Raw genomic sequence first — 23,621 nt, 5'->3', positions numbered from 1 at the left:
TTTCATATTGGTCTTATAAATGCATCATTTGTTTTTAAGGTGATATTTCACTCGATAGTAACCAGCAGGCGTGGTCATGGGTCGGTTATTCGTTTGTGTAGGTAGAACATTTTGATATGCTATGGCCATTTTATTGACTTTTTCTTTGATCTATGTTTAAACTAAAGAAATCTTAACGACTTTATATCGCCTATGATCTCTTCAATCTTCACTTCTTTACCCCCGAAAACTCCCGTTCCTCGCATTCCAACTTCTCCAGCAAGCAACTTCTTCTTCCCACAGAAATAGAAAGCCTCTTTTTCTATAGCCACCAAACCTATCGAATTGGCAAGATCTAAAAGATCTCTCACGAAAAACCAAAGACAGGATGAACTTTACACCAACGTGTAATACTCTCCCTCACAACCGAAGACACATAGCAACCTATAAACACATGGTCAGTTGTTTCCCACTCTGAGTCGCACAAAGCACACAACCGATTAGTAGCTGAAATATTTATGCAAGCTAAAGCCTCTTTAGTATGAATCCGGTTTATCTCCAAATTTTAGTACATAACTTCCTACAACAAACAAAAGAGAGAAGTGTGGTTTTCGTCAAATAGTTTTGTTTTCACTTGCAATTAAATTCTATCAAACTAGCCCCGCTAACTCTGGTCGTTAAACCCATCAGCATGCCCCTCACGTGAGGAAAAAATTTTGTCCTTTTTCCCAAATAAACCAAATCTTAATTCCCAAACCCCATTTACATCTTCATCATTCTTCATTCGTCTTCCACAAACCCTAAACATACGAGGATTACGGTTCATCTATGGTAGCTTCAATCATGACACATTTGGTAGATAAACACGACAAACGAGTACACAACCAATTAAGAACAAGATTGCCTCTCACGTGAGGGGTACGCTGATGGGTTTAACGATAAGAGTTAACAAGGTTAGTGGGGTCGGGTTAATTGCAAGTGAAAACAAAACTTTTGACGAAAACCGCAAATTTAAAACGACTGATTTAAAACCGCGTATTTAATCAAAGCACATGTACGAAAACCGCTTTTCACACCAAACAAAAAAAAAATAACAGATTTGACCAACCACCAAATCAGTTTTGTATCTCACACTCCTTCGGACACTCATAATATAATTTGCTGAGATCAAATCAATACCTTCCTTCAACTCACATTGCTTTGATGACGATTGAAGATGGATCAGCTTCCCGAAACCATCTTGTGTTCGCCTATTATGTTAGCGGCCATGGATTCGGCCATGCCACACGTGTCGTTGAGGTAATTAGTTCACTCACCAGTTTCATATTCTGAATCGCTTAGGGTTTAATTGTTTTCTTATGATCTTACATTGTCAACTCATATCCCTTTTATTATGCAATCGAATTAAGGGTGCAAATGAGCCGACCTACTCGAGATCCGCTCGTTTGATCCAGCCGAGCTTAATCGAGCTCGAGCCTAAAAGTAGAGCCCGAACCCGAGCTTCACTTATTGAGCTCGAGCCGGCTCGCGAGCCTAAACGAGCCTGTCATTTATATAATTTTTTAAAATATATATTTAATAATTATTAATTAATATACATCATGTTATGAAAAAATTAATAAAAATAACTAAATAATATATGTTATTAACATAAAATTATAATAGAAAAAAATATATAAAATTAATTCTAATTATATAAAAAATAGTTGATATATAGTAAACGAGCTGAGCTCGAGCTCTGTGTAAGTTAAACGAGCCGAGTTCGAGCTCGAGCTCGGCTCAGCTCGTTTGCACCCCAAAATCGAATCATATATCATAACTTTACAATTAATTTTTAGAGTAAACTGCTAAAATCATTAATAAGTTTTAGTCATCATTTTATTTTTCAATTGTAGAGTGTTGCCAATTTCGTCCAATTCACTAACTTACTCGGGTTGTTTGTCGTGAAGTTAGGGGTATTTTGGTCTTTTTACCTATTTCTGTGGATCATTATGATTAGATCATCATCTGTGTAGGTTGTTCGGCACCTCATTCTTGCTGGCCATATTGTTCATGTGGTCACCGGTGCACCGGACTTTGTCTTCACTACCGAAATACAATCGCCACGGCTTGTTCTTCGCAAGGTGGCTTTTGAAACTACTATCAAACTATTTGATATAAAATAATTTTATTATTAGTGTTTAATTTCGATCTTTTGATTGTTATTGATTTCGTTACGTCGTGTAATAGCTAGTGTTGGACTGTGATGCTGTTCAAGCAGATGCTTTAACGGTGGATCGGCTCGCTTCGTTGGAAAAGGTGTCAAGAAACTTGGTTGTTAGAATTTTCTCATTTTATTATTTTCATTTTCTTGTATGTCCTTTGGTTGATACAGTATTTTGAGACGGTTGTGCATCGTGCTTCTATATTGGCTACAGAAGTTGAGTGGCTGAAATCCATCAAGGCAGACTTAGTGGTAACTAAAATCATGTTAATATACTTATTTGAATTTCTGAATCATTTAAGATTCACATGTGGAAATTGTTTTGTGTAACAGGTAACAGATGTTGTTGCAGTTGTATGTCGTGCAGCAGCTGATGCTGATATACAGTCGGTTTGTGTTGGGAATTTTAGGTAACTGTGAATGTCTAAAATGCCATTTTGTAATAACCAAATGTGTGAAACTAGTGGGAACAAATCAAGTTCACTAATCTCAAGTAATGTGTATTGATGGCCAAAAAGTAACTTTTAATGAACCTACCAATACCATTGCTCATGTTATCTGTTATTGTTTTATAATATCATTATTGCAGTTGGGACTTCATTTATGCAGAATATGTTATGGCTGCTGGATATCATCACAAGTCCATAATTAGTCAGGTACTGTTTTTGCTGTTTTACTTCGTATATACTTTTCTTTTTCTTTGTTATACAACAAATAAGATATATTTTCAGGTTAATATTTGTGTGTTTAAAGTTTAAACTCACATGGGGTTGATTTTGGGAATAATAGATTTAATTTGTTGATAATTAAAACAGATAGCTGAGGACTATTCACATTGTGAACTTCTAATTCGACTACCTGGATACTGCCCAAGTAAATTGTCCTACATTTTTTTCTTTATTTACATGCTTTAATATCCTCAAGTTTTTTGTTAATATACTTCCTTGAAAAATATCCCATGCAGTGCCTGCTTTTAAAGACGTTATTGATGTGCCTTTGGTTGTAAGGAGGTTGCACAAATCACGCAAGGAGGTTTGTAACATAAAAATAGTTTTTTTCCAAAATTACTTTGATCCGGTATTTTAATAATGCACACTTTCTTTATTGTAGGTGAGGAGTGAAATGGGGATTAGTGAGAATGTGAAGCTCGTTATACTAAATTTTGGTGGACAAGTAAGTTAATGATTCATTTTCATGTCAAATATGTGCATTATTATAGATTGATTTTGGTATTTATGTTTATAAGTAATAATCTAATATGAAAATTTGCAGCCAGCAGGTTGGAAGTTAAAAGAGGAATATCTGCCTCCCGGTTGGCTCTGCGTGGTATGTGGATCAGCACAACCCAACTTGATCAGGCCCATTTCAACCTGAACTTATTTTGACCCGCTAAGTAACTTGCCATCGAAAAGTATTATTGTATCAGAAAAACTTCTAATTTATAGCTTTTCAGGTTTGTGGGTCATTTGAACAGGAGCTTCCTCCTAATTTCATAAAGCTGCAAAAAGACGCTTATACCCCTGATGTCATGGCAGCATCTGATTGCATGATTGGTTAGTGATTGAATTTTTATACTTTTTAATTCGACAGATTTTAGTTAATGTATAATATTTTAGGAAAAAATGGATATGGAACTGTTAGTGAAGCCTTGGCATACAAGTTACCCGTTGTATTTGTTCGCAGAGATTATTTCAATGAAGAACCATTTTTGAGAAATATGCTTGAGGTAAAAGTTTTATTAGATGGGCAGTTCAGGCGGGTTGGGTAGCGGGTCAACATGCTCGACTCTAACGAACTTTTTTTGTTAGTATTATCAAGGTGGCGTTGAGATGAAAAAGAGGGATTTGTTCACGGGTCATTGGGGACCATACCTTGAACGAGCAGCTAGTTTAAAACCGAACTATGATGGTGGGGTCGATGGTGGTCAGGTATTTTCAATTTCTTCATTATTATCTTTTATTACCATTTCTGGATTCTGGATAAATAAAGTTTCAACTTCATTTATTGTTTGATACTTTTTTTTATATTTTCAGGTCGCAGCTCGTATTTTGCAGGACACAGCTAATGGAAAGATTCATGCATCTTCTGGAAGAGACGTCAGTATCCCAGAATGGTACACGAGTGCTGTAATTGAACTCGGTCTACAAACTGATTCAGTAGATAATAATTGTTGTAGCCTATTTGAGAACTGTTAGAGCAATTGTTACCATTTCAATTTTTTAGCATCCTAGTGACATATTGTCCATCATTATGTCCTTTATTATTGTGACCTCAACTATATATAGGTTGACATGTTGTATTCATTGAATTAAAACATTTACAAAAATATATCAAAAAAATAGTTAATTTTATTTTGAAAATTGTTGATCACAAAACACCAATTTCCCACCTTTCTCACAAAGCCCTTGTTCACCAATGGAGTCAACCATCTTTCCATAACTATACCTCAATGGCATCTTTCCTAATACCCTATGAAACTCTGTTATACAATCCCCTCTCCTCTTCCTGTGATCCTTCTTCCTACTACTCAAACCCACCGCGACCTCCTCCGTCGTCATCAATCCCCTTCCACCTTCGTTCCTCGCGTCACCCCAATCCCTCACCCGTTTAGCTCCGACCAAAACCGGCCCCACACCCGTCGTATTCGCCACTACAAAATTCATCAATATATCTTCACAATTCCTCATTTCGTCCACGATCAATCTAGCTTGCGCCATTGATTCACCACCTCCGCAGGTGTACTGGTACAAATACTCTGTTTTCATTAACATGAATTTGGTAAGTAGGATCGAGTAACGATCCGGATGGACGGTGTAGATCCATCTGCGATTGGTTAGGTCAAATTCGTGAGATCTAGCGAATAATCCTACGAGTTGTTCTGGATTGTTCCTGTAGAACAATGAAAACCCCATGAGGTGTTATGTATTATTAATCAGGCACTGTTAATGTATTATTAATCAAGCACAATAGACAACATAGACAAAAAGCTGAGTTGGAATAAACTATGTGCGTAATGTAGCACTGATGCCCCAAACGAGTACATAGCAGAGCCATGTATGCGTACGTGTACGTTTCAAAGAGATTAATTACTAGGACCGAGTGGTATAAGAATCTGTTATTGTACTTGTAACTTTTCTATTTCATGGCCTAACATCTTGTTAAGGGTGCTTTATTAATAATAAACCGTCTTTAAAAAAATAACACAATGACATGTGTGTACTGGGTGCAAATGAGCCGAGCCCGAGCTCGACTAGGCTCGTTTAACTTATACAGACCTTGAGCTCGGATTGTTTCGAGCTCTATTTTCAAAGCTCGGACTCGCCTCGTTTACTATATATCAACTATTTTTTTATATAATTATAATTATTTTTATATATTTTTTCTATTATAATTTTATGTATAAAATAATATATATTATTTAATTATTTTTATTTATTTTTTCATAGCATTATATATATTAATTAATAATTATTGAATATGTATTTTAAAAAATTATATAAATGGCAGCCTCGTTTAGGCTCACGAGGGCTCGAGATCAGTAAGTGAAGCTCGGGCTCGGGTTCAATTAAGCTCAGTCCGATCAAGTTTTTTAACGAGCTCGGCCTTTAAAAAACAGAATCTGTTTTCTAATCATATTTTCTTTAATACCTCCAAATATTAAACGCGAATTCAATCGATTTCCGATCGATCTCGATATCATCATCGCAGATCATGACCGCGCGTGTCGAGATCCACGGACGGGGAAGAAACCGATCGTTAAGACTAGACGACGGTTGTCGGATAACCGAGATCGGCGCATCTCCGGGAGACGAAACCGAGAGGTTATGTGAAAGCTCCACTAGTGTTTTTACCGGTGTCTTAGTGTTTCCCCATAGCACAACCACCGCAGCTACAGATGGAGAGCTTGAATAGATGCCGGTGATTGTGTGTAAGATCGGAATGCGAGATTCCGAGTAGCCGTTGATCAGTACTGTGAATTGGTCTGATCGGAGATGTTTTTGCGACGGGAGTGTCCGACGGTTGCCGGAAAGTGGGCGGAGGGAGAAGGTGGTGGTAAAAGTAAGAGATGAGGTGATGGTGAGGAAGATGAATATTAGTTGACCGGTGGTCATTATTGTATTTAGTTATCTTATGAAGTTGACACTAATTATGAAGCAAAATTAGTTGTTGAAAGTTTTATTAAGTGTTACGTAATTTGTTGGCAACTGGAAGATTAATATTTAGTTTTGGGTGGTGGAGTGTCCACTGAGTTTCTGGGAATGATATTGATATTGATGCCATTCACAACTTACAAAATGAAGAAAAATTTGAAGTTATAAAACCCTCAAATGATAATTGGAAAATTGGAAATAAATAATCTTATCTTTTGTCTATTGGCGGATAATAATCCCAACTTTAAAAATCACTTCTCACCTTTCGATTATTTTTGTCTCAGTGGTTCTCCGTTAAAAAATACTTAACATCGTTAAGTTTTTCCCTAGTTTCAAACCGATGTTTTAGGGCTTTTGATCGGAAGAACGATACGAGTCGACTGATGTAAAACTTATCTTGAAACGGTGATTCAAATGACTTGATTTTTATTAATTAGAAATTCAAGCACCCGAATTGAAACATTGTTTCGTCGTTTGGATCATTGTTTCGAGATAAGTTTTACATCGGCCGACTCGTATCCTTCTTCCGATCAAAAGACCTAAAACATCGATTTGAAACTAGAAAAAAACTTAACGACGTTAAGTATTTTTTAACAAAGGACCATTATGACAAAAATAGTTGAAAGGTGGGACCATTGGTAGTGATTTTTAAAGGTGAGATTATTATCGGCCTATCCATAAAAGGTGGGATTATTTATTTATAATTTTCCTTTTATTGATAACGTTTGTGATATAGAACAATTAAAAGTAGGGATGAGCAAATTCGGTACCGGTATCGAAATCGGTATCAATTTGGTACAGTCGATACCGAATCGGTACCAAAGTTTTGAGTTTCGGGATCGTTACAGTACCGGTACTTACAATGCGGTACGGTACTGGTATTTCCTAAATTTTTACCTTCAATACCGGTACTGGTACATCGGTACCGGTACCAAGATTTTGTGATTTTCGGGATCAGTATTTTCGGTACCAAGCTCATCCCTAATTAAGAGTATTCGCAACTGATACCAAATGGTTTCTCTATACTATATGAAGTATTACCAAGTGGTTATGAGATGGGGAGCGAGAAAATGTTGCTGTTTATTCGAGAAATATTGTTCACCCTTTATGATTTTTTGATGTATTTTAAAAGTGTTTGTGAGTGGAGGAAAGAAAAAAAATAATGATAAGTTAATCAATCAAATGTAAGTTAAACATGTAAGTTAATCAGTTAATCGGTCAAAATACAACTTAGTTAATCAATTTATAAAACTAGCTCCTTTATAAAATGTGTTTAAACAATTAAATAGTCAAAATGCAAGTTGGTTAACTCAAAATGCAAGTTTTGGTTAGTGAATGAATTAATCAATCAAATGCAGCTTAGTGAAAGTCAAAATCAGTTTTACTATGGTAAGATCACCACAAAGTTATCAAGTTATATGTTATAAGTTATTAAGTTATAACCCTACCATTATATTGTGAACTTGATTGTTATGGTGTTTTTGTCATATACTCATATGAACCCTTTGTTTGAAGCTGATATCAAAAGTTTAAAGCCAAAAGTTTGAAGTTGGTTAAGTTATCGGGTCAAAGTAGAGTTCTATGTAACAACATAAGTTGAAGTCAAATTGAATCAGTTATATATCTTGAAGTCAATAGTTCTTGGATTGATCAAAGTCAGTTCTGGGTCAAGATGAAAGTTACTCAGGTCAAACGGGTATTTAAAATAAAAAGTGTAATAAAATGAAAGTCAACATAGAGGTCAAACTAACTATCAAGGCTCGATCATACAATATTTTTGAAGTCAAAAAAAAAATTAGTTAACTTTAAATTTTGGAGTGAAAAACGGCATGGGTGCAAATTTTTCATAACATCAACCATAGTGACGCAAAATGGAGTGGAATTATGGTATTTTCATATGCATTTAAACAGAATTTAAGCGTCAGATTGACGGCCATGCTCAAACTGTATCATATTGAAAAAGTCAAGGGTGTAGGAGGCTTAAATTTGAAAGTGAGGTTGCAAAGTGCATCCACCCGTTGATAAAGAGGTGCAAAAAATACTTGGGTTTCTATTTCTTAAAAACAAGTTCATTTAATATTAAAATTAAAAATAAAATGCTTGAGCACAAAAGAACATTTTTGGGTCTACGGATAAAAAAAATCATGAGATTAAGTCCATTCACATGTGAATAACATGGTTTCGTTTCGTTTCTTTCCTTTATTATTATTATTTTTTTTTTCTGAAACGGCATATGAATAACATGTAATACGAACTTTTCAGAATTATTATACATATGATGAAGGAAAAAGAGTTCCCTTTTGATCTAAATATATTTTAGATATGTACCTTAAATTTATTAAGGTTTCATGAGCCGTTTTTTAGTTTATTTTGTAGCCCAAACAGTAATCAAGATATCAGATATTTTAAATAAAACATACATTCTCTCATACTTTGATTATTTTAATTGTCTGTACAATATTTTACAGAAACATATAAGAATTTTATTTTGGGTATTAGCCAACATACCCTAAACTCTTTACTATTGACATCCAAGCTCAAAGATCTTTTGTACTTTTTAAGAGGGTGCGTATAATTTGATTTGGTTCATTTTTCCTTTCAACATAAAAATAAGTTAGGTTAATTTCAGCTTTTGGTTGTATGTTATATATACAAACCATTGAGATTACTTTATAGCTATGCTTTACTGCGTTTTTTATTCTTACTTGAAGAAACACTAACCGGACCCCGGACAGATTACTGGTAACCTGGGGGTTAGATAGATGTTTCCCACGAGGGGTTGGACCCTTGGAAGATGGTTCTTCTGATAACCTGCAAAACAGACCGTGAGCTCGTCACTGAGAAGGGGGGGGGGGTTCCTCCTTGTGACCACCCTCCGGCGTGAGAATCGGACTAGATTGCTCTTTAAATATAAAAGTATATGAAGAGATTGCTAGAGCAGATATCAGGTATAATATGATGATATAATATGAGATATGATAATACCAGATAAGATGAGATGGTCATACCATTTGTGGTATTTATAGCCGAAGGTAGGTTTCCAAGGAGGTATGGCCGGCTGCAACAGTGTTCCTGTTCCACCAACAGTAGCCTACGCACGTGCCCTGCTGGTAGTTGGTGGGTAGGTAGCGGCTGACAGCGACCAGGCCTGCTGTATACTACTCATTTTCCACCAACTGTCAGCTACGCACGTGGTATGACAAGAGTTGGTGAGTAGGCAGCGGCTAATAGTGACATACAGTGTAGGAGCATGCTGCTCGCCATACTGTTGTCTATAAGCTGTCGTATCTTTAGTCAGATCTTTTTCCCATACCTCGTCAGGTACAGTACAGAAGATCTTCCTGTATCGTACGGACTGGCTTATTTGGGCGGGAGTATTCCCCCTCCCGCCCTTGTGCGGGATTGTTCCCGGCTTCGCTCATTCCTTCAGGTGACACTGAACGATTGAGAGCTAAGTGCCTTGTGCGTGTAGCCTTGCTGCGCGGGTGGCCTTCCCTAATGGCTTGTATCCGAGGCTGCGGGGACAGGCGGAGTCCTTCACCATTGGGAGGCATTTCCTGCGGGACCAGCTTGCGTACTGCGCGTAAGGACATCACGTCTCTGAGCATGGTTGGTCCTGCGGATCCAGTTGGTTTCTGCGCAGACGTCCCTGTTTAAGGTGAGTCTTGCGGGTCCAACTGGGCTCTGCTGGGACCTACCTCTTCATTACTGCATTTTTTATTCTTTTTTTTTTCTTGTTTCGAAGTGACAAGCATATGATTCCCTTTGGGTTAAATCATGTTTCCACTAGCTTCCTATCATAACTCGTGAAGGCTATATAACTTCTTGAAGGCCATTTGGCCAATGCAAGCTGAAATGTACATGATCATATTGGTTAGCAAGGTATTGACAGGTTGCTGTAAGTTTTTGGGTACCGGTTCTCTTGCTTACAAAGAAAAAAGGAGTTTAATAAAGTTTTGAGCTTAAGACAAGGCTCCAAAGGCACCTAAATATAATTACTCATGATATAATCATGACTTATGGTCCTTTGTGTACTCTCATTTAAACGACTTTAACCAACACCATGTTAGAAAAAAAAAAACATAGATAAACAAGACATGTTTTGCAAGAACAGCACAAACATTAAACATCAGCTCAAATCCAGTTAAATACAATAAGAATTTGGACTTACAAAAAACCAACTTCAAGAACATAGGACAAGAAAAACATAGCATGCCTGGTTCTGGTTACAAAATAATCAAAATCCACTTATACTTCTACAACACAAACATATCTATACCAGCTTGCTTTTAAATTTATGGCCAACTAATCCTCCCATTTTTTGAAAACTCCTATAAATATATATAATTTTATGAAACACCAACTTCATGATTCTTTAGTTTAACTATCTACCTGCTGGTTTCTTTAAAAAAATGATAACCTTTTTCTTATCTTTGTTGTTACTATGAGTTTTGCTGTGAGTACCAAAGCTTTTTCTGGCAAATCAATATCTTTTCCTTGTTATTATTAACATCTTCAGTGTCTTCTACATGACAGTCCCATCTCAACCCTTTAGCAATTGCTGATATCCCATCCACAAAATACCTTGACTCCCTTATAAAGGCATACCCGTTCGGCCTCAGTATCCGGTCCATCTCCAGCAACACATACTTCATCTCACACCTAATAAACAATCAAATTCAAATGTAATATGTTATAGTTTCAAGATTTCAAAGATACCATTTTTTTTTACTTTCAAGCTAAAAAAACATACCTATGGCTTTCCGATGTAAAAAGCCCGTCTAGGTGAAGAAGATCATATGTGCGAGGATAAGTCGAGAACGCTTCACACCTAATAAACAATCAAACGAGTTAAATTCGTATAGAAAACATGCATAAAACATTAAACCTACGTATATTTCTTACCAATCGTGATAAGTTCCGATTAAGCCCCTATCATACACCACAGGAAGCGTATTAGGAGCATAAGACGAAACAACATTCATCACCCAAAGTGGATCATCAATCAAACTAGCGGCAAAGCCTCCATAACGCGTATTCATATCCATCACATTTCGTATCTTGTCACTTCCAATATCCGACAGCAACGTTTTATAATGATTCGATCTTTTTTTCCACTTCTTATCATCACGGTTAAAGTCCCCAGCACTGCTACCTTTAACATCATCAATTCGGTCAGGTACCACATGTAACCTTTCGGGCCATTTTGGGACCGTTTGCAAGCTCAGTTTATTGTGGTTTAAGTTAGGCACGACCACGCACGGTCTCAATGGTGTGTACCATGCAGAATCAGGCTCAGTCCCATCGTCACATTTTGTCGGGTAGTTATCTGGTGCATCAAGCTGTTTGTAACAGTTGTTGTCTGATGATTTCTGCCAAACTGCTATATCGCCTTTCTTGTTATATATTTTGAAGCACATTGATGTTAAAAGTTGTTCTAGTTTCTCGTAGTCCGACTTTTGATCCTCTATTGTTGTGTTCCAACCTTGCCATCGATTCTCGTAGTTTATTGGTGGGCCCGAGAGGACCCAAAAGCCTCCAGGTCTTAGGATTCTGTGTACTTCTAGGAGGTAAATTCCACCTGAAAATATCATTCAAGAAACCAATCAAGAATATAATAAACAAGTGAATTCGGGCTCTATTTTATCTCAAATGTGTCAAATCATAAAAGTTATCTGAAAGGGAAATGGGTCAAACAAGTCAAACAAGAGCCAGAAGTCTCTCATACAACTTAAAAATCATCTTTTTACAAAACTTAGATTAATTTTGTAATTAAAACACCGCATTTTGATCTGAACCCGTTATCCTACCCCCCCCCCCCCCCAAACTACCCATTTTGCCATCTCTAACATAATATCACTAGTGTGAAAATTTGACAAAAAATACCAAATTCTGCCCACGGGATTAGGCATCGTGAGCAATGTGCCATATCGAATGAATTCGAGGGGAACGGAAGACGTTGTGTGGATATGATTCCAAGAATTGAGGGTATCCCTCGTTCTAATGCAAACTGGACTTGGGCCTCATGGTTATCTCTCGGGGCAAGAGAAACGGTTAGGATGCCACGATCAAGCAAGTCACCTCCCCAACTAGCAACCTGGAAAATTTTATCTTTCAAAATTTGAGTCCAACAATACTAAAACTTAACCAGTTTAGTTAAGATTAGTTTTGGTAAACTTACACCACAACCGGTATCAATGGCAGTACGAACAGTTCCATCTTTCATTCCCGGGATTAGATTTTGCATTAGATCAACGTACGCGCTTACGCCATTGGGGAACATAGTACCGCCACCCGGAAAGTAGAATTTTTCTCCTTCTTTCCTTAGCCAATGCTGGTTTGACTTCTGTTTGTTGATCCAGTCATATGGGACATTCCTAAAAAGTCAAATATACAAACATTAGGCAAAAGGACAACCACTTGATTAGTAGTAGTAATTTTAAACAATATATGGATGCATCTCATCTCAAAACATGTTAAATAAAAAAAAAATTAGCTCGAAGAGAAACGGGTCAAATAATCAAATGGGTCAACCAAGATTAACACAAAATGATACAAAAGATTGAATCTTTACCTATACCAACATTCGTCTTTGCTCTTTGGCCATCTGATCGGCTCCTTGTAGCCATCGGGTGGCGGTATCAAACACTCCTTCCTATCAAACACAGGCGGACAATGGCGTTCCATAAATGTAAGCCTGTGTCGCCCGTATTTCATCCATCTCTGATTCACACAAACAATCAAATTAATCATTATTATTTTGATCAAGCAAAAAAACATGATAAAGATTTATTTCAACATCAAAGTATGTACCTTCGGATCGGTGCAGGGTGTGTAATCTTGCAAGTCGGCACTGCATTCGGGAAAAGAAACCGATTTCACCTGGATCATGCCAGAATCTATGGGGTCAACTGGCTTAGAAACCTGGTCAGCAGAAATTTTGTTCTTTTCAGAACAAAAGATCCCACCAAGATAAAATGAGAGCCCGCATACAACCACAAGCATTATTCCTAAGGGCACCACCCTTGAACTTCTTTCAGGTTGTCTTCCAGACTTATTTTCATCTTTATACTTCATTTCTTGCCCTTATAAATTAATACACAACCTGTCACACAAAGTTCAAACTTGTAAGAAAATATGCAATGTAAGAAAATATGCAATGGGCTGGCTGTTGGTGTCCTAACGTGTTTAAGAGGTTAGAGACAAGTTAGAGACGACACGATTAACACATGTATCAAATAGAAAATGGCGCGTTTAACACTTGGCTTTGGTGGTTTTAGCGTGACAATAATCATAAATGATGTACTCTAGCCCACTAATTTATTTCTTTTTTAAATATAAAATTGCATAGCACACTTTGTACCCAACAACCAAATTTTGCAAATCATATTAATTTAAACATAAGGATTCAAATTAATTGTCATAACTTTTTTCAAGACTTACCTAAACAAGAAAGATTTTTGAGACAAATACAGTTCAAAGACAGATCTTGATGATCAAAAGAACAAAAGTCAAAGTCAAAATAAGCAAAAATAAAAATATAAAAAAGAAAAAAAAAATAGTGCAGATTTGGTGGCATGATAAGTGGAAAAATCAAGATAATTTGTCAAAATCTGGTTCCAATACAAAATTTCCAATTGCCCAAATGAATAGTCATAATTTTGATTTTTGGGTTCAATTTTCATGAATTCTGGTTTAAGGGGCCCCAATAGAAACTGGTTCAAGTCACATATTTATTTTTTACTTTTTTTAACAATAAAACAGAGTAAAGTTCCAATATTCTTTGATCACCATAGCACCCAATCAATTTCTTTATTTATTCTTCTCAACAACTCATCAAACAATTTACCAATAAAGATTAAAACATAACATAATTCTAAACAAAACCCACTTCTAATTCAGCTAAAAACAAAACAAAACATGATCAACCATCAATTCTATTCATCTAATTATTACATAAAAATCCAATCTTTTTTCATAAAATTAAAAACCCATCTCCTATATCGGATCTGCAACACGAAAAAACAATTGGGTATCGAAAAAAGATTTGGGTTTCGGGTAAAGATTGAATAACTGATGAGCTGAGAATAATTGGGTTGAAATTGAATCACCTGTGATGACGTATGCAATTGATTCTCCGAGAATTAATGAACAGGTTTATGAAGCCAATACGACGAACACGGATCCTGTAAATTAATTGAAACCCGAGTTCAAAGAGAGAGATAGTGAACAGAGGATGATAAAGGAATACATATATATATATACGGCAACATGCAATATATAATATAAATATATTACTATATAGAAAAAAAGTAATATGGTATGTGAATATGTGATATTATTATTAAAATTATAACATATTAGTTTTTTTTTTCTTTTTTTAAATGCTATTTTATTTTTCACATCAAAAGTTTAAAAGTAAAAATTATCATCGCATAAAGTAAAAGGATAGCTTATGTATTTTAGTATGGAGAAATTAAGAAATTAGGAAAATTTGTTTTTATCGGTTTATTAGAATTATTAAAATTTGAAAATTTTAAAATGAGTTTGGATTCATATAAGATCTGAATAAATTTGAATTTTGAGCAAAAGGTTAAAAAGATTAGTATAAAAAATTAAAATTAGAGTTTAAAAATAAATATGTGTGATCATAAGGGAGTTAGTTAGTTAGTTTTTTTATTATTATTATTTGATCAATATGGTCACATATGTCATAGGCGTGGTCAAGTACACACAAACACATGTTCTCCCAGGCTTGTACTTTTGTCAATGTTGAATACAAATGTTAAAACCTAAAAGTAAAATATAAAGTAATTAAGTATGTTTTATTATAATAAATATTAACAATAACTTATTTCATTTAAATTTATATTATTATTAATTTAATTAATTTCATTTTTATTTTATTATTAATATTCAGTATTTTTAAATTTCATTATGATAGTTGGATGTCGATGCCGTCAATCAAGTATCTAAATTTCACTTTCTTAGTAAGGACAAAATAAAAATATTAATTTCAAAAAGATATGTTCCTATTATGGAATATTTTATTTAATCTTACCAATCAATCAAGAATCTAAAATATCTACACAATCACTAGCAAAAAATATATAACTTTCTACCAAAAGATTTAAGTTCTAAACTTCTAATCTTATTTAATACATGAAGTTAAAAAAACATATTAGCGGTTCAAAAAAAAATCTAAAAATGTTTCTTAAATAAAATACAAGTTAGGCTAAACACACCCTCTATGATCCTTACCTGTCATGATCTCGCTTTAAAATATTATATCAAAAGCTATAAAATTTGATTTTCATTATTTATTTTTGTTTTTCTTTTTTTTCTTTTTTTTTGCACTTATAATTCTTTATAATAATAATAATTATTATTATTATTATTATTATTTTTATCAGTGTCAGTGCCATATTATACTGTCTGTGACTAATACTAATATTGATATTATTATAAACCATAAAAATATTAATAATTAAAAAAAATGTTGTGACGACTAATATGTATTTTTATAATGTTGAGGGAAAATGATAATTAGTTCATAAGTTTAGATAAGAAGTACATTTAGCAAAAATAATTTGAAAGGTTGCATGTTTAACAACACCCTAAAAATACTCGTTGATGAAATTAAAATCATTAACAGAGTTCCTGTTATGATATAATGAAAAGGGTAAAAGTAGTAAAATCATCTATAGAATTATCTTTTGACATTTATCAAGAAGATTGAATAATTAATATGATAATTAATAATTTATTTATTGTTTTATGGTGCATTTATTTTTATAGATTTGTTGAGATTTATTGGAGTATGCACTTATACTTTTATTAGAATTTCTAGTTTTATGTTCAGGATTATTCTATATTTTTTAAGCTTTTCTTTATGTTTACTTAAGTTTCATTTTATCATATAAACTCTAAAAATAAAAATAACCTCTAAACAATTAAAAAAGTAACTTTTAAAAATCCAAACAAATCTGAAAAAAAAAAGTATTAAATAGAAGTAAATAGATGACAACAAACTGTGAATTGTCATTATGCTTCATAATCAAGATTTAATCAACTTCACATGGTAACCAAAGGAAATATATAATATGTTTTTCAAAAAAATGTATCTCATTTTAATTATCTATTAAATATTGAAAATAGTAATAGTAATAGTAATAGTAATGGTAAATAATAAATTGAGCATAAAGTCGAATGTTCTTTGCTTCTTACTTTCTTACATTGCCATATCTCTTGGTTCCCGTTTGGGATCAAACCTTAAAAGAAGATCACAACAAAATAACGATGGTTACTTTTGTGACTAGCAGTATGTGAAATATCAAACATACGTTTGCTTAATAGTGAAAATGTATTTATAAATATTCAATGAGAACAGAATAAACATGAGAAAGATATATATGTGGTCACGTGGATTGTTCTCATTTATGTCTTAAACCAAATAACGTGATGCATACCTCATTATCTAAACATAACTTCAAGTAAAACGCAAATTATGTTGGGGAATTTTCTGTAAAACGGATTATTTTAGATTTTTGAAAGTCGTAATCACACTTTCAGATCAAAACTATTTGTGATTCACAAATAAATTGATTGGTTAAACCTCAGAATTAAGAGCGAGAAATTGAGTATGATGTCTGAGATAGTATCTTGAACCAGAATGATAATTGTATGATCAAGTAATGGTATTAGGATTAGGGTCTGTAACTGCCATAACAGTTATCAACAATTTTAAGTATTTGAATTTCAAATACAACAATACACGCTCCTCATTTGTGACATTAAAATGTATACGAAAATTTAATTTCAATGCATCTTCTATAAAGCAATTAATGTCAAAATTAAAAATTTCAGGCTTTGTCCCTTGAACCTTACAAGAGAAGCTGCCTCCGGAATAGAGGTGCGCAAACCGGTTTAAAACTCAAAACCGGTTTGGGTTAAAACCGGTTCGGTTTGGTCAACAAAAGTCAAAAACGGTTTATGATGGGTTTCGGTTCAGGTTGAAACCGGTTTCATACAATGTTACGATTGGTTTCAGTTCGGTTTCGGTTCGGGTTTCGACTGGTTTTTGCCTGGTTTCGGTTCGGTCAACCGGTTTGGAACCAGTTTTGGTGGAGAAAATTACAAACCGGTTGCGAACCTACGGTTTCAATCGGTTCCAAACCGGTTTCAACATAATCGGTTTCAAACCGATTCGGTTTCGGTTCAGTTTTTGGGTCGATTCGGTTAACTGGTTTAATTGCGCACCTCTACTCTGGAACCCCGCCAAGGGGCGTTGCTCCTTTGGAACCCCCATAGCTTAGGGGCAAGTACCCATAAGATTATAAATGATAGAGTTAATTGCAAATATGGTCCCTGTGGTGTAGGGATGAGCTCGGTACTGAAAATACCGATCCTGAAAATCACCAAATCTTGGTACCGGTACCGGTACCGAAATATTCGGTTCGGTACCGGTACCGGGACGGTACCTGTATTGAAGGTGAAAATTCGGAAAATACCGGTATCGTACCGTACCGATCCCGAAACTCAAAACTTTGGTACCGATTCGGTACCGACGGTACCAAATCGGTACCGATTTCGGTACCAGTACCAAGTACCAAATGCTCATCTCTACTGTGGTGGAACCCCAAACACAGGTTTCAACCCTGTGATGCCATTTTTGTAGATATAGGCCCTGTGGTGAGCATCTTTTTTTCAATTGGGACCACGTCACGAACCCAAAGTTTGGTTTTCTTTGAAAAGACTGTTCTACCCTTGTAATTTGCAACTCTATGGTTTTAAATAAATACAATTTGGACCATCTGTCTGTTAACATATATTCCCTCCAACTGTTTTAACCAACCGAATGTTGACTTTTTAGGGTTGACTAACTTTGACCTGTTGACCTTTAATGTAAGCTGCTTATTACAATCTACTAAATATAAGTAATCATAATATTGACTATCTAAACTGATTATTTATATAAAATTAACCAAATTGATATGAAATAAAAATTTTACATAGTTTGACTTTCCTAAGTCAAACTTTGACTTTACAAACCTTAACCAATTGAAACACAAGGTGCACACATAGATGTATATACATTCAAATCCATACAATACAAACTACACACATTTTGACTTTCCAAGGTTAACTGTGACTTTACATACATTCAAATCCATACAATACATACATAAATATACACACAAATACATACATAAATACACACACACATATATATCCATAGATAAGCCAATTCCTCCTATATATATGCATACACATATGCATATATGAAGAAACACTAAGTGACCCGGTACAGATTATAGATAATCTGGGGGTTAAGTAATGTTTCCCACGGATGAGGTCTAGCTGAGAAGGCTGTTCTTCAGGAGACCTGCAAAACAAACACCGTAAGCTCGTCACTGAGAAGGGGGGAGATCCTCCTTGTGACCACCCTCCGGCGTGAGAATCAGACTAGGTTGCTCTGAATATAAGTGTATATTAAGAGATTGCTAGATAACTGGATAGCAGATGATCTTACCATTCCAAGATATTGGAGTATTTATAGCCGAAGGTAGGTTTCCAAGAAGGTACAGCCGGCTGAATAGTATTCCTGTTCAACCAACAGTGGACTATGCACAGGCCATACTGGTTGGTGGGTAGGTTACGGCCAACAGTAACAAAGTCGGCTGCACTATTCCACCAACTGTAGATTATGCACGTCCCACTTACTGTGGATTGTACGCAGGCCATGCTGGTTGGTGAATAGGTTACGGCCAACAGTAACACTATTCCACCAACTGTAGGCCGCGCATGCTCCTCAGTAAGGGTTGGTGAGTAGGCAGCGGCTAATAGTGACAAACAGTACTAGAGGGTGCTCCTCCTCGCCCTGTTGTCGATGAGCTGTCACCCTGTGATTGGCTCATGGGCTGTTCTGGTCAGATCGTCTGTCCTATCCATACCTTGGTAGGTATGGTACAAAAGATCTTTCAGAATCAGACTGGCTCATTTAGGCGGGATTGTTCCCGCCTTGCTCATTCCTTCATGTGACTACTGAAGTAGCTAGTGTCTTGTGCGTGTAGCCCTGCTGTCTGCGGGTAGCCTTCCCTGATGGCTTGTATCCGCAACTGCGGGAACAGGCGGGGTACTTCACCATTGGGAGGCTTTCCCTGCGTGTTCAGCTTGTGTACTGCGCGTAAGATCCTATGAGCATGGTGGGTCCTGCGGGAGCAGATGGCCTTTGCGCAGACGTCCCTGTTCAAGGTGAGTCTTGCGGGACCAACTGGTCTCTGCTGGGACCTACCTCTTCAAGTCCCCCCAGTCCAATGTTCTTCTCCTGAATGTTTAATAAAGTGAGGTGAACTTTTGGACTTTAAGCAAGGGGTTTTGAAAAGGGTTTCTAGTTTTAAGGTTCTCCGTGGGGATTCTTCCCGCGGGTTTCCTAATGTCACTTGCAAAAATTCCCGATTTTTTTGCTTGATCTTTGGGTATGATGCGGGTAGGTATGTAACCTTCTCGCAAGTCAGGAGCGTTGAGTCTCACTTGTGTGGATTCTCCTTGAGGTTTTAGTGGTTTTGAACATAGTGATCAATTATGTTTAAACCACCAATTCCATCCTGGAGCCTCAAACAATGTATTTCTCGACGTTCCCGCTATGCGGGGATGTTATTTCCGTTTCCACAAGCATTGCCCAGAAGATCCTTCCTGGTTTCAATTCCCTGCCGGGCGCTAGGTATGTGAAGGGTTTTGCCTTAACACTGTACCCGCGCTCGTCTTACGGTTACTTTACTTTCAAGGTACTCCTGGCGTTAATTCCCTGCGGGTGCTAGGTACGTGAAGGGTTTTGCCTTAACACTGTATCCGCACCCGTCTTATAGTTACTTTGTTGCCGGGGTATTCTTGGCTTCAATTCCCTGCGGGTGCTAGGTATGTGGAAGGTTTTGCCTTAACACTGTACCCGCATCCGTCTTATGGTTACTTGGTTGCCAAGGTAAGGGGTATTTTCCCGCTTACCTTTGAATCTTTTTGAATTTTGAATTTTGAAATTCGAAAGGTTGGTGAGGATAAGAACAGTCCAAACATCTGAAACGTCGTGTGACGGTTTCTTCTGACTGTGTCAGGACGTGCAGGAAGTTATGGTGACGTGACAGAACATGGTCATTCCAGTCGCTTTTTCAGGCGCGTGGGCATGATTTTTCGGGCGCGTGGCCGCGAAATTACTGGCACACGTCCTTTCAACAGCTGTTGCCAGCTTGCTTTTTGCCACGTGTCATAGTTTCATTGCACCTTTGATTTCTCTCTCCTCCGCATTAAATTCACCGCATTAATTGCGATTACTATATAAAGGGGGAGAGGGTTATTTGCAATTCACACTTTTCACTCTTCTTCTTCTTCTTAGTGATTTCCGGCAAATACTCCCCTTTTTCAGGCAAGCATTTTCCCGAAATCACTCTTCTTTCTGCAAAAATGTCCTCTCGTGATGCTGAAGCTATAGCTGACGACAGGGGTACTGCTGGTGAGTGCCAGTGTGCTCTGCCCGGCGATCAGTACCGGTATGTTGTCAGGAAGTTCATGCTCGATCATCTCGAGCCTGAGTTTCCTGAATCCCACCAGACCGTGTACGATGCCCCCAGTGGCAAGATCGGGGTTTATGCTGCATTTTTTGTCTATGGGAATCTTAGATTCCCATTGACAAAATTTGTTTACCGTGTCCTTGAGAGGCACGGTGTCCATTTGACCGAGCTGCACCCCATGGCGATCGCCAAGATTCGCCATTTTGAGTGGGTGTGCCGGATTTTGGGCATCGAGCCCCATGTGGACCGCCTGATGACCTTCTATACCTGGAGGTGCATCCAAGGGTGGTACACCCTGACGACCCGTATTAAGGGTCTGAAGATTTGCGACACCTAGCGCAGTCTTCGCGCGTGGAAGCAGGAATTCTTCTACATTTCTGCCCGCGCCATCCCCCTTGCCATGAAGTTTAAAAATGGCCAAGCGATACCGAGCCTTCACGCCCCCAACTACCAGGAGGCGGAATGGTTTTCGAAGATATCCCGGATCCAATCTCCGGTTTACCGGTTTGCGGAGTCCGGGATGGTCATGCTAGGGATGAGCCGGGTGTGGAAAGATGCATCTCTGGTTCCCATCCTCCTCGAATACGGTTTGAACTCTATTCCCTATGGTATGTCTTGTTTTTCTTTTTTGATACAAGTTTGTCTTCTAACTGTTTCTTTTCTTTCAGAGGGAAATGATTTGGAGTCGCTTCTGTTTCCGCGGGAAGCCGACGGTCCCGCGCGGATGGGTACTCGTGCTTTGGACGAGGGCGAGTTGCCCATCCTGGAGCAAACAGCGGATCGGTTTGTGGAGGTCTATCCGCTGGGCCACGAGATCCTGAGCCACCGGCGGCCAGGTAAGGCGATATTCTTTCCTCAACCCCTTAATGCTGTACCCGCTGTTGGAATTCTTGACCTGTCTTCTTCTGAGGAATCCTCAGATGCTCCTCCATTGGTGCGGAAGAAGAAAGCTGCTGCCGGCGGGAAAGGGAAGGAGAAGGCCTCCACGGCTGGTCCGGTGGTTCTATCTGACTCGGAGTCAGATAGTGAAGAGGTGGCGGGGAAGCCCGGTGGTGAGAAGACCACTGTTCCGGAGGCTACGACCGTTACCTCCGGAGAACCAACGAAGACGACGGTGACCGGTACCAAGAGGCCGGCTCCATCGGGTTCCTCCCCGCCCGTCCGTACGTTCAGGGTCAAGAAAACCCGTAAGTACAATCATAATGTCTTTGCAGATTTATTACTTCTTAAATTTATCTAACACTTTCTTCTTTGTGCAGGCGTGGATGTTGACGCATTCCGGGGTGAAGCGCAGGGGAGTACCTCCCCGCCAATGATGGTAGGCTCGGTCAGCCTTCCTGAGGCGTCGACCCAGGCGTCCGCGCCTGCATCCGCTGGTCCAGTTGCTCGTTCCTTTGAGCCAACTGTTCCGGCCGAGATGACGTCACCGCCGGCCGTGAGTGCGATTTTTACAGCATCCTTCACGGAGCCGGCGGTTACTGCTGCTGCTGAGGAGGCGGCGACCGCGGCGGCGACCACAACGGCGACCACGGCGGCTGCCACCATGCCCGCGCCACCGGCACCTACGGCCGGACCATCAGGTACGCGCAGGGCTTCCCGCCGATCTTTGCCCCCTTCCCGTCTGCCTGACCTGTTGGATGGATTTCCTTTGGGTTCAGGTGATGGGTTTGGCGGCTATCGGCCTGTCATTGACCCTACAGGTGCGTAGGGTTCCTTTCTTTTTCCCTTATGTTTTTTATCATCTTTTCCTTACTGCCTTTGTTTCTTTTGCAGTGTCGGATTCCAATGAAGTGTATGTTCCGCGATGGAACATACGCCGAGGAACAACCCTTCGTACCCCTGTGGAGTGCGTGGACTGGGCTCGCCACGCTGCTCCTCATGGTGCGTTGGGGGAAGCCATGGCTAGCTACCAGGAGGGTAGGCTAACCAATGAGCTTCGGGTTCTCCAAGCCCGGATGCAGCCGCGCGTCGAGCTGCTTTGTCGTGAAAACGACAAGTTGAAAGCAGCTCACGCCAAGGACGTATCTGAGGCGCGTGCTCTCCGGGAGGAGAACCAACAGCTGGCGGCAGCTGCCGCCGACAAGGAGAAGGCCTTCAAGGCCCTCGAGGTTGAAGTTCAGGCGCGACTCGAGGCCCGCTCCAAGGCTGCCCAAGCTGTGAATGAACAGCTTCGGCTGGCCAGGGAGACTGCGCGAAACGCAACCGAGAGGGCTGCCAAGGCTGAAGCCATTGCTGAGCCTTTGCGTGTGGAGAATGAGGAGCTCAAGGCCAAATTAGAGGCTCTCCAACGCGCTCATGATGCCTTGGCAATGGAAGATGCCAAGAAACTCCAGGAAATCTTGGACCAAAGAGGGGTGCTTGACCACACCGAGCGGAAGCTTAAGGGCGTCGAAGAGGCTGCCGCAAAGGAAGTTTTACTTGCCAACCTTAACAAGAGCGAAGCCGAACGCGCCCATAACGAAGCTCAAGCTGCCCTCCAATGGCTTCTTCGAGAAGCGTTGCCTCAGGTATGTTTAGCTTTATCTTCTCGCTTTTCTTTTGTAAGAAAAGGTTTTAATACTTGTATTTTTTCTTTGTAGGTTGTGCGTCGGGTCTTTTCAGAGACCTCTTATGATGATGCTATGACCGCAGCCCTCAACGCTTCTCATGAGGATGGGGAAAAGGCCGGCTTCCTGCTTGGTCTAGGGTTTGTTGAGAAAGGCGTCCCGCCTTCCAACTTCCCTT

At 38.3% G+C, this 23,621-nt stretch overlaps 3 protein-coding genes and 1 long non-coding RNA gene across 4 annotated transcripts; 2 read left to right on the top strand and 2 right to left on the bottom strand.

Annotated features, from left to right (window-relative positions):
* Positions 1-1,181: 1,181 nt before the first annotated feature.
* LOC143598741 (uncharacterized) lies at positions 1,182-2,258 on the top strand. Its single transcript, XR_013147165.1, has 3 exons — positions 1,182-1,278; positions 1,995-2,102; positions 2,209-2,258. It is a non-coding gene; the product is annotated as an uncharacterized LOC143598741 (long non-coding RNA).
* Positions 2,259-2,347: 89 nt separating this feature from the next.
* Positions 2,348-4,377, top strand: LOC143598748 (L-arabinokinase-like; the record flags this gene model as incomplete). Its single annotated transcript, XM_077076889.1, has 11 exons — positions 2,348-2,434; positions 2,516-2,592; positions 2,772-2,838; positions 2,998-3,055; positions 3,147-3,214; positions 3,293-3,355; positions 3,455-3,508; positions 3,636-3,735; positions 3,799-3,908; positions 3,991-4,110; positions 4,216-4,377. Coding segments are annotated over 11 exons (966 nt in total), but the record flags the coding sequence as incomplete, so codon positions are not given.
* Positions 4,378-4,530: 153 nt separating this feature from the next.
* LOC143598740 (glycosyltransferase family protein 64 C3-like) lies at positions 4,531-6,304 on the bottom strand. The gene is made up of 2 exons (XM_077076883.1): positions 5,831-6,304; positions 4,531-5,071 (listed from the first exon to the last, which is right to left on the bottom strand). The coding sequence occupies exons 1-2, from the start codon at positions 6,292-6,294 to the stop codon at positions 4,531-4,533; spliced, it is 1,005 nt and encodes a 334-aa protein (XP_076932998.1). The 5' UTR covers positions 6,295-6,304.
* A 4,329-nt stretch (positions 6,305-10,633) lies between these two features.
* Positions 10,634-14,566, bottom strand: LOC143598739 (putative methyltransferase PMT21). Its single transcript, XM_077076882.1, has 8 exons — positions 14,445-14,566; positions 13,147-13,438; positions 12,908-13,056; positions 12,515-12,710; positions 12,220-12,430; positions 11,239-11,914; positions 11,087-11,164; positions 10,634-10,995 (listed from the first exon to the last, which is right to left on the bottom strand). The coding sequence occupies exons 2-8, from the start codon at positions 13,408-13,410 to the stop codon at positions 10,776-10,778; spliced, it is 1,794 nt and encodes a 597-aa protein (XP_076932997.1). The 5' UTR covers positions 13,411-13,438; positions 14,445-14,566; the 3' UTR covers positions 10,634-10,775.
* Positions 14,567-23,621: the final 9,055 nt, after the last annotated feature.

The sequence above is a fragment of the Bidens hawaiensis genome, unplaced genomic scaffold (genome assembly GCF_021521415.1).
Source record: "Bidens hawaiensis isolate Kalapana, Puna unplaced genomic scaffold, B.hawaiensis_p1.1 tig00050778_1, whole genome shotgun sequence".
NCBI lineage: Eukaryota > Viridiplantae > Streptophyta > Magnoliopsida > Asterales > Asteraceae > Bidens > Bidens hawaiensis.
The sequence above is the reverse complement of the archived record's forward strand: the minus strand, read 5'-3'. Positions and strand labels throughout refer to the sequence as shown.

What these genes read in the sequence shown, in the direction of transcription:
- LOC143598740 (XM_077076883.1), bottom strand. Translation starts at nt 6,294, where the DNA reads ATGACCACCGGTCAACTAATATTCATCTTCCTCACCATCACCTCATCT. An exon ending in TTCGCGTTTAATATTTGGAG is followed by an intron (nt 5,072 to 5,830) that starts GTATTAAAGAAA and finishes ATTGTTCTACAG; the next exon opens with GAACAATCCAGAACAACTCG.
- LOC143598739 (XM_077076882.1), bottom strand. Translation starts at nt 13,410, where the DNA reads ATGAAGTATAAAGATGAAAATAAGTCTGGAAGACAACCTGAAAGAAGT. An exon ending in AATCCCGTGGGCAGAATTTG is followed by an intron (nt 11,915 to 12,219) that starts GTATTTTTTGTC and finishes TGATATTTTCAG; the next exon opens with GTGGAATTTACCTCCTAGAA. An exon ending in TTTACATCGGAAAGCCATAG is followed by an intron (nt 10,996 to 11,086) that starts GTATGTTTTTTT and finishes ATTGTTTATTAG; the next exon opens with GTGTGAGATGAAGTATGTGT.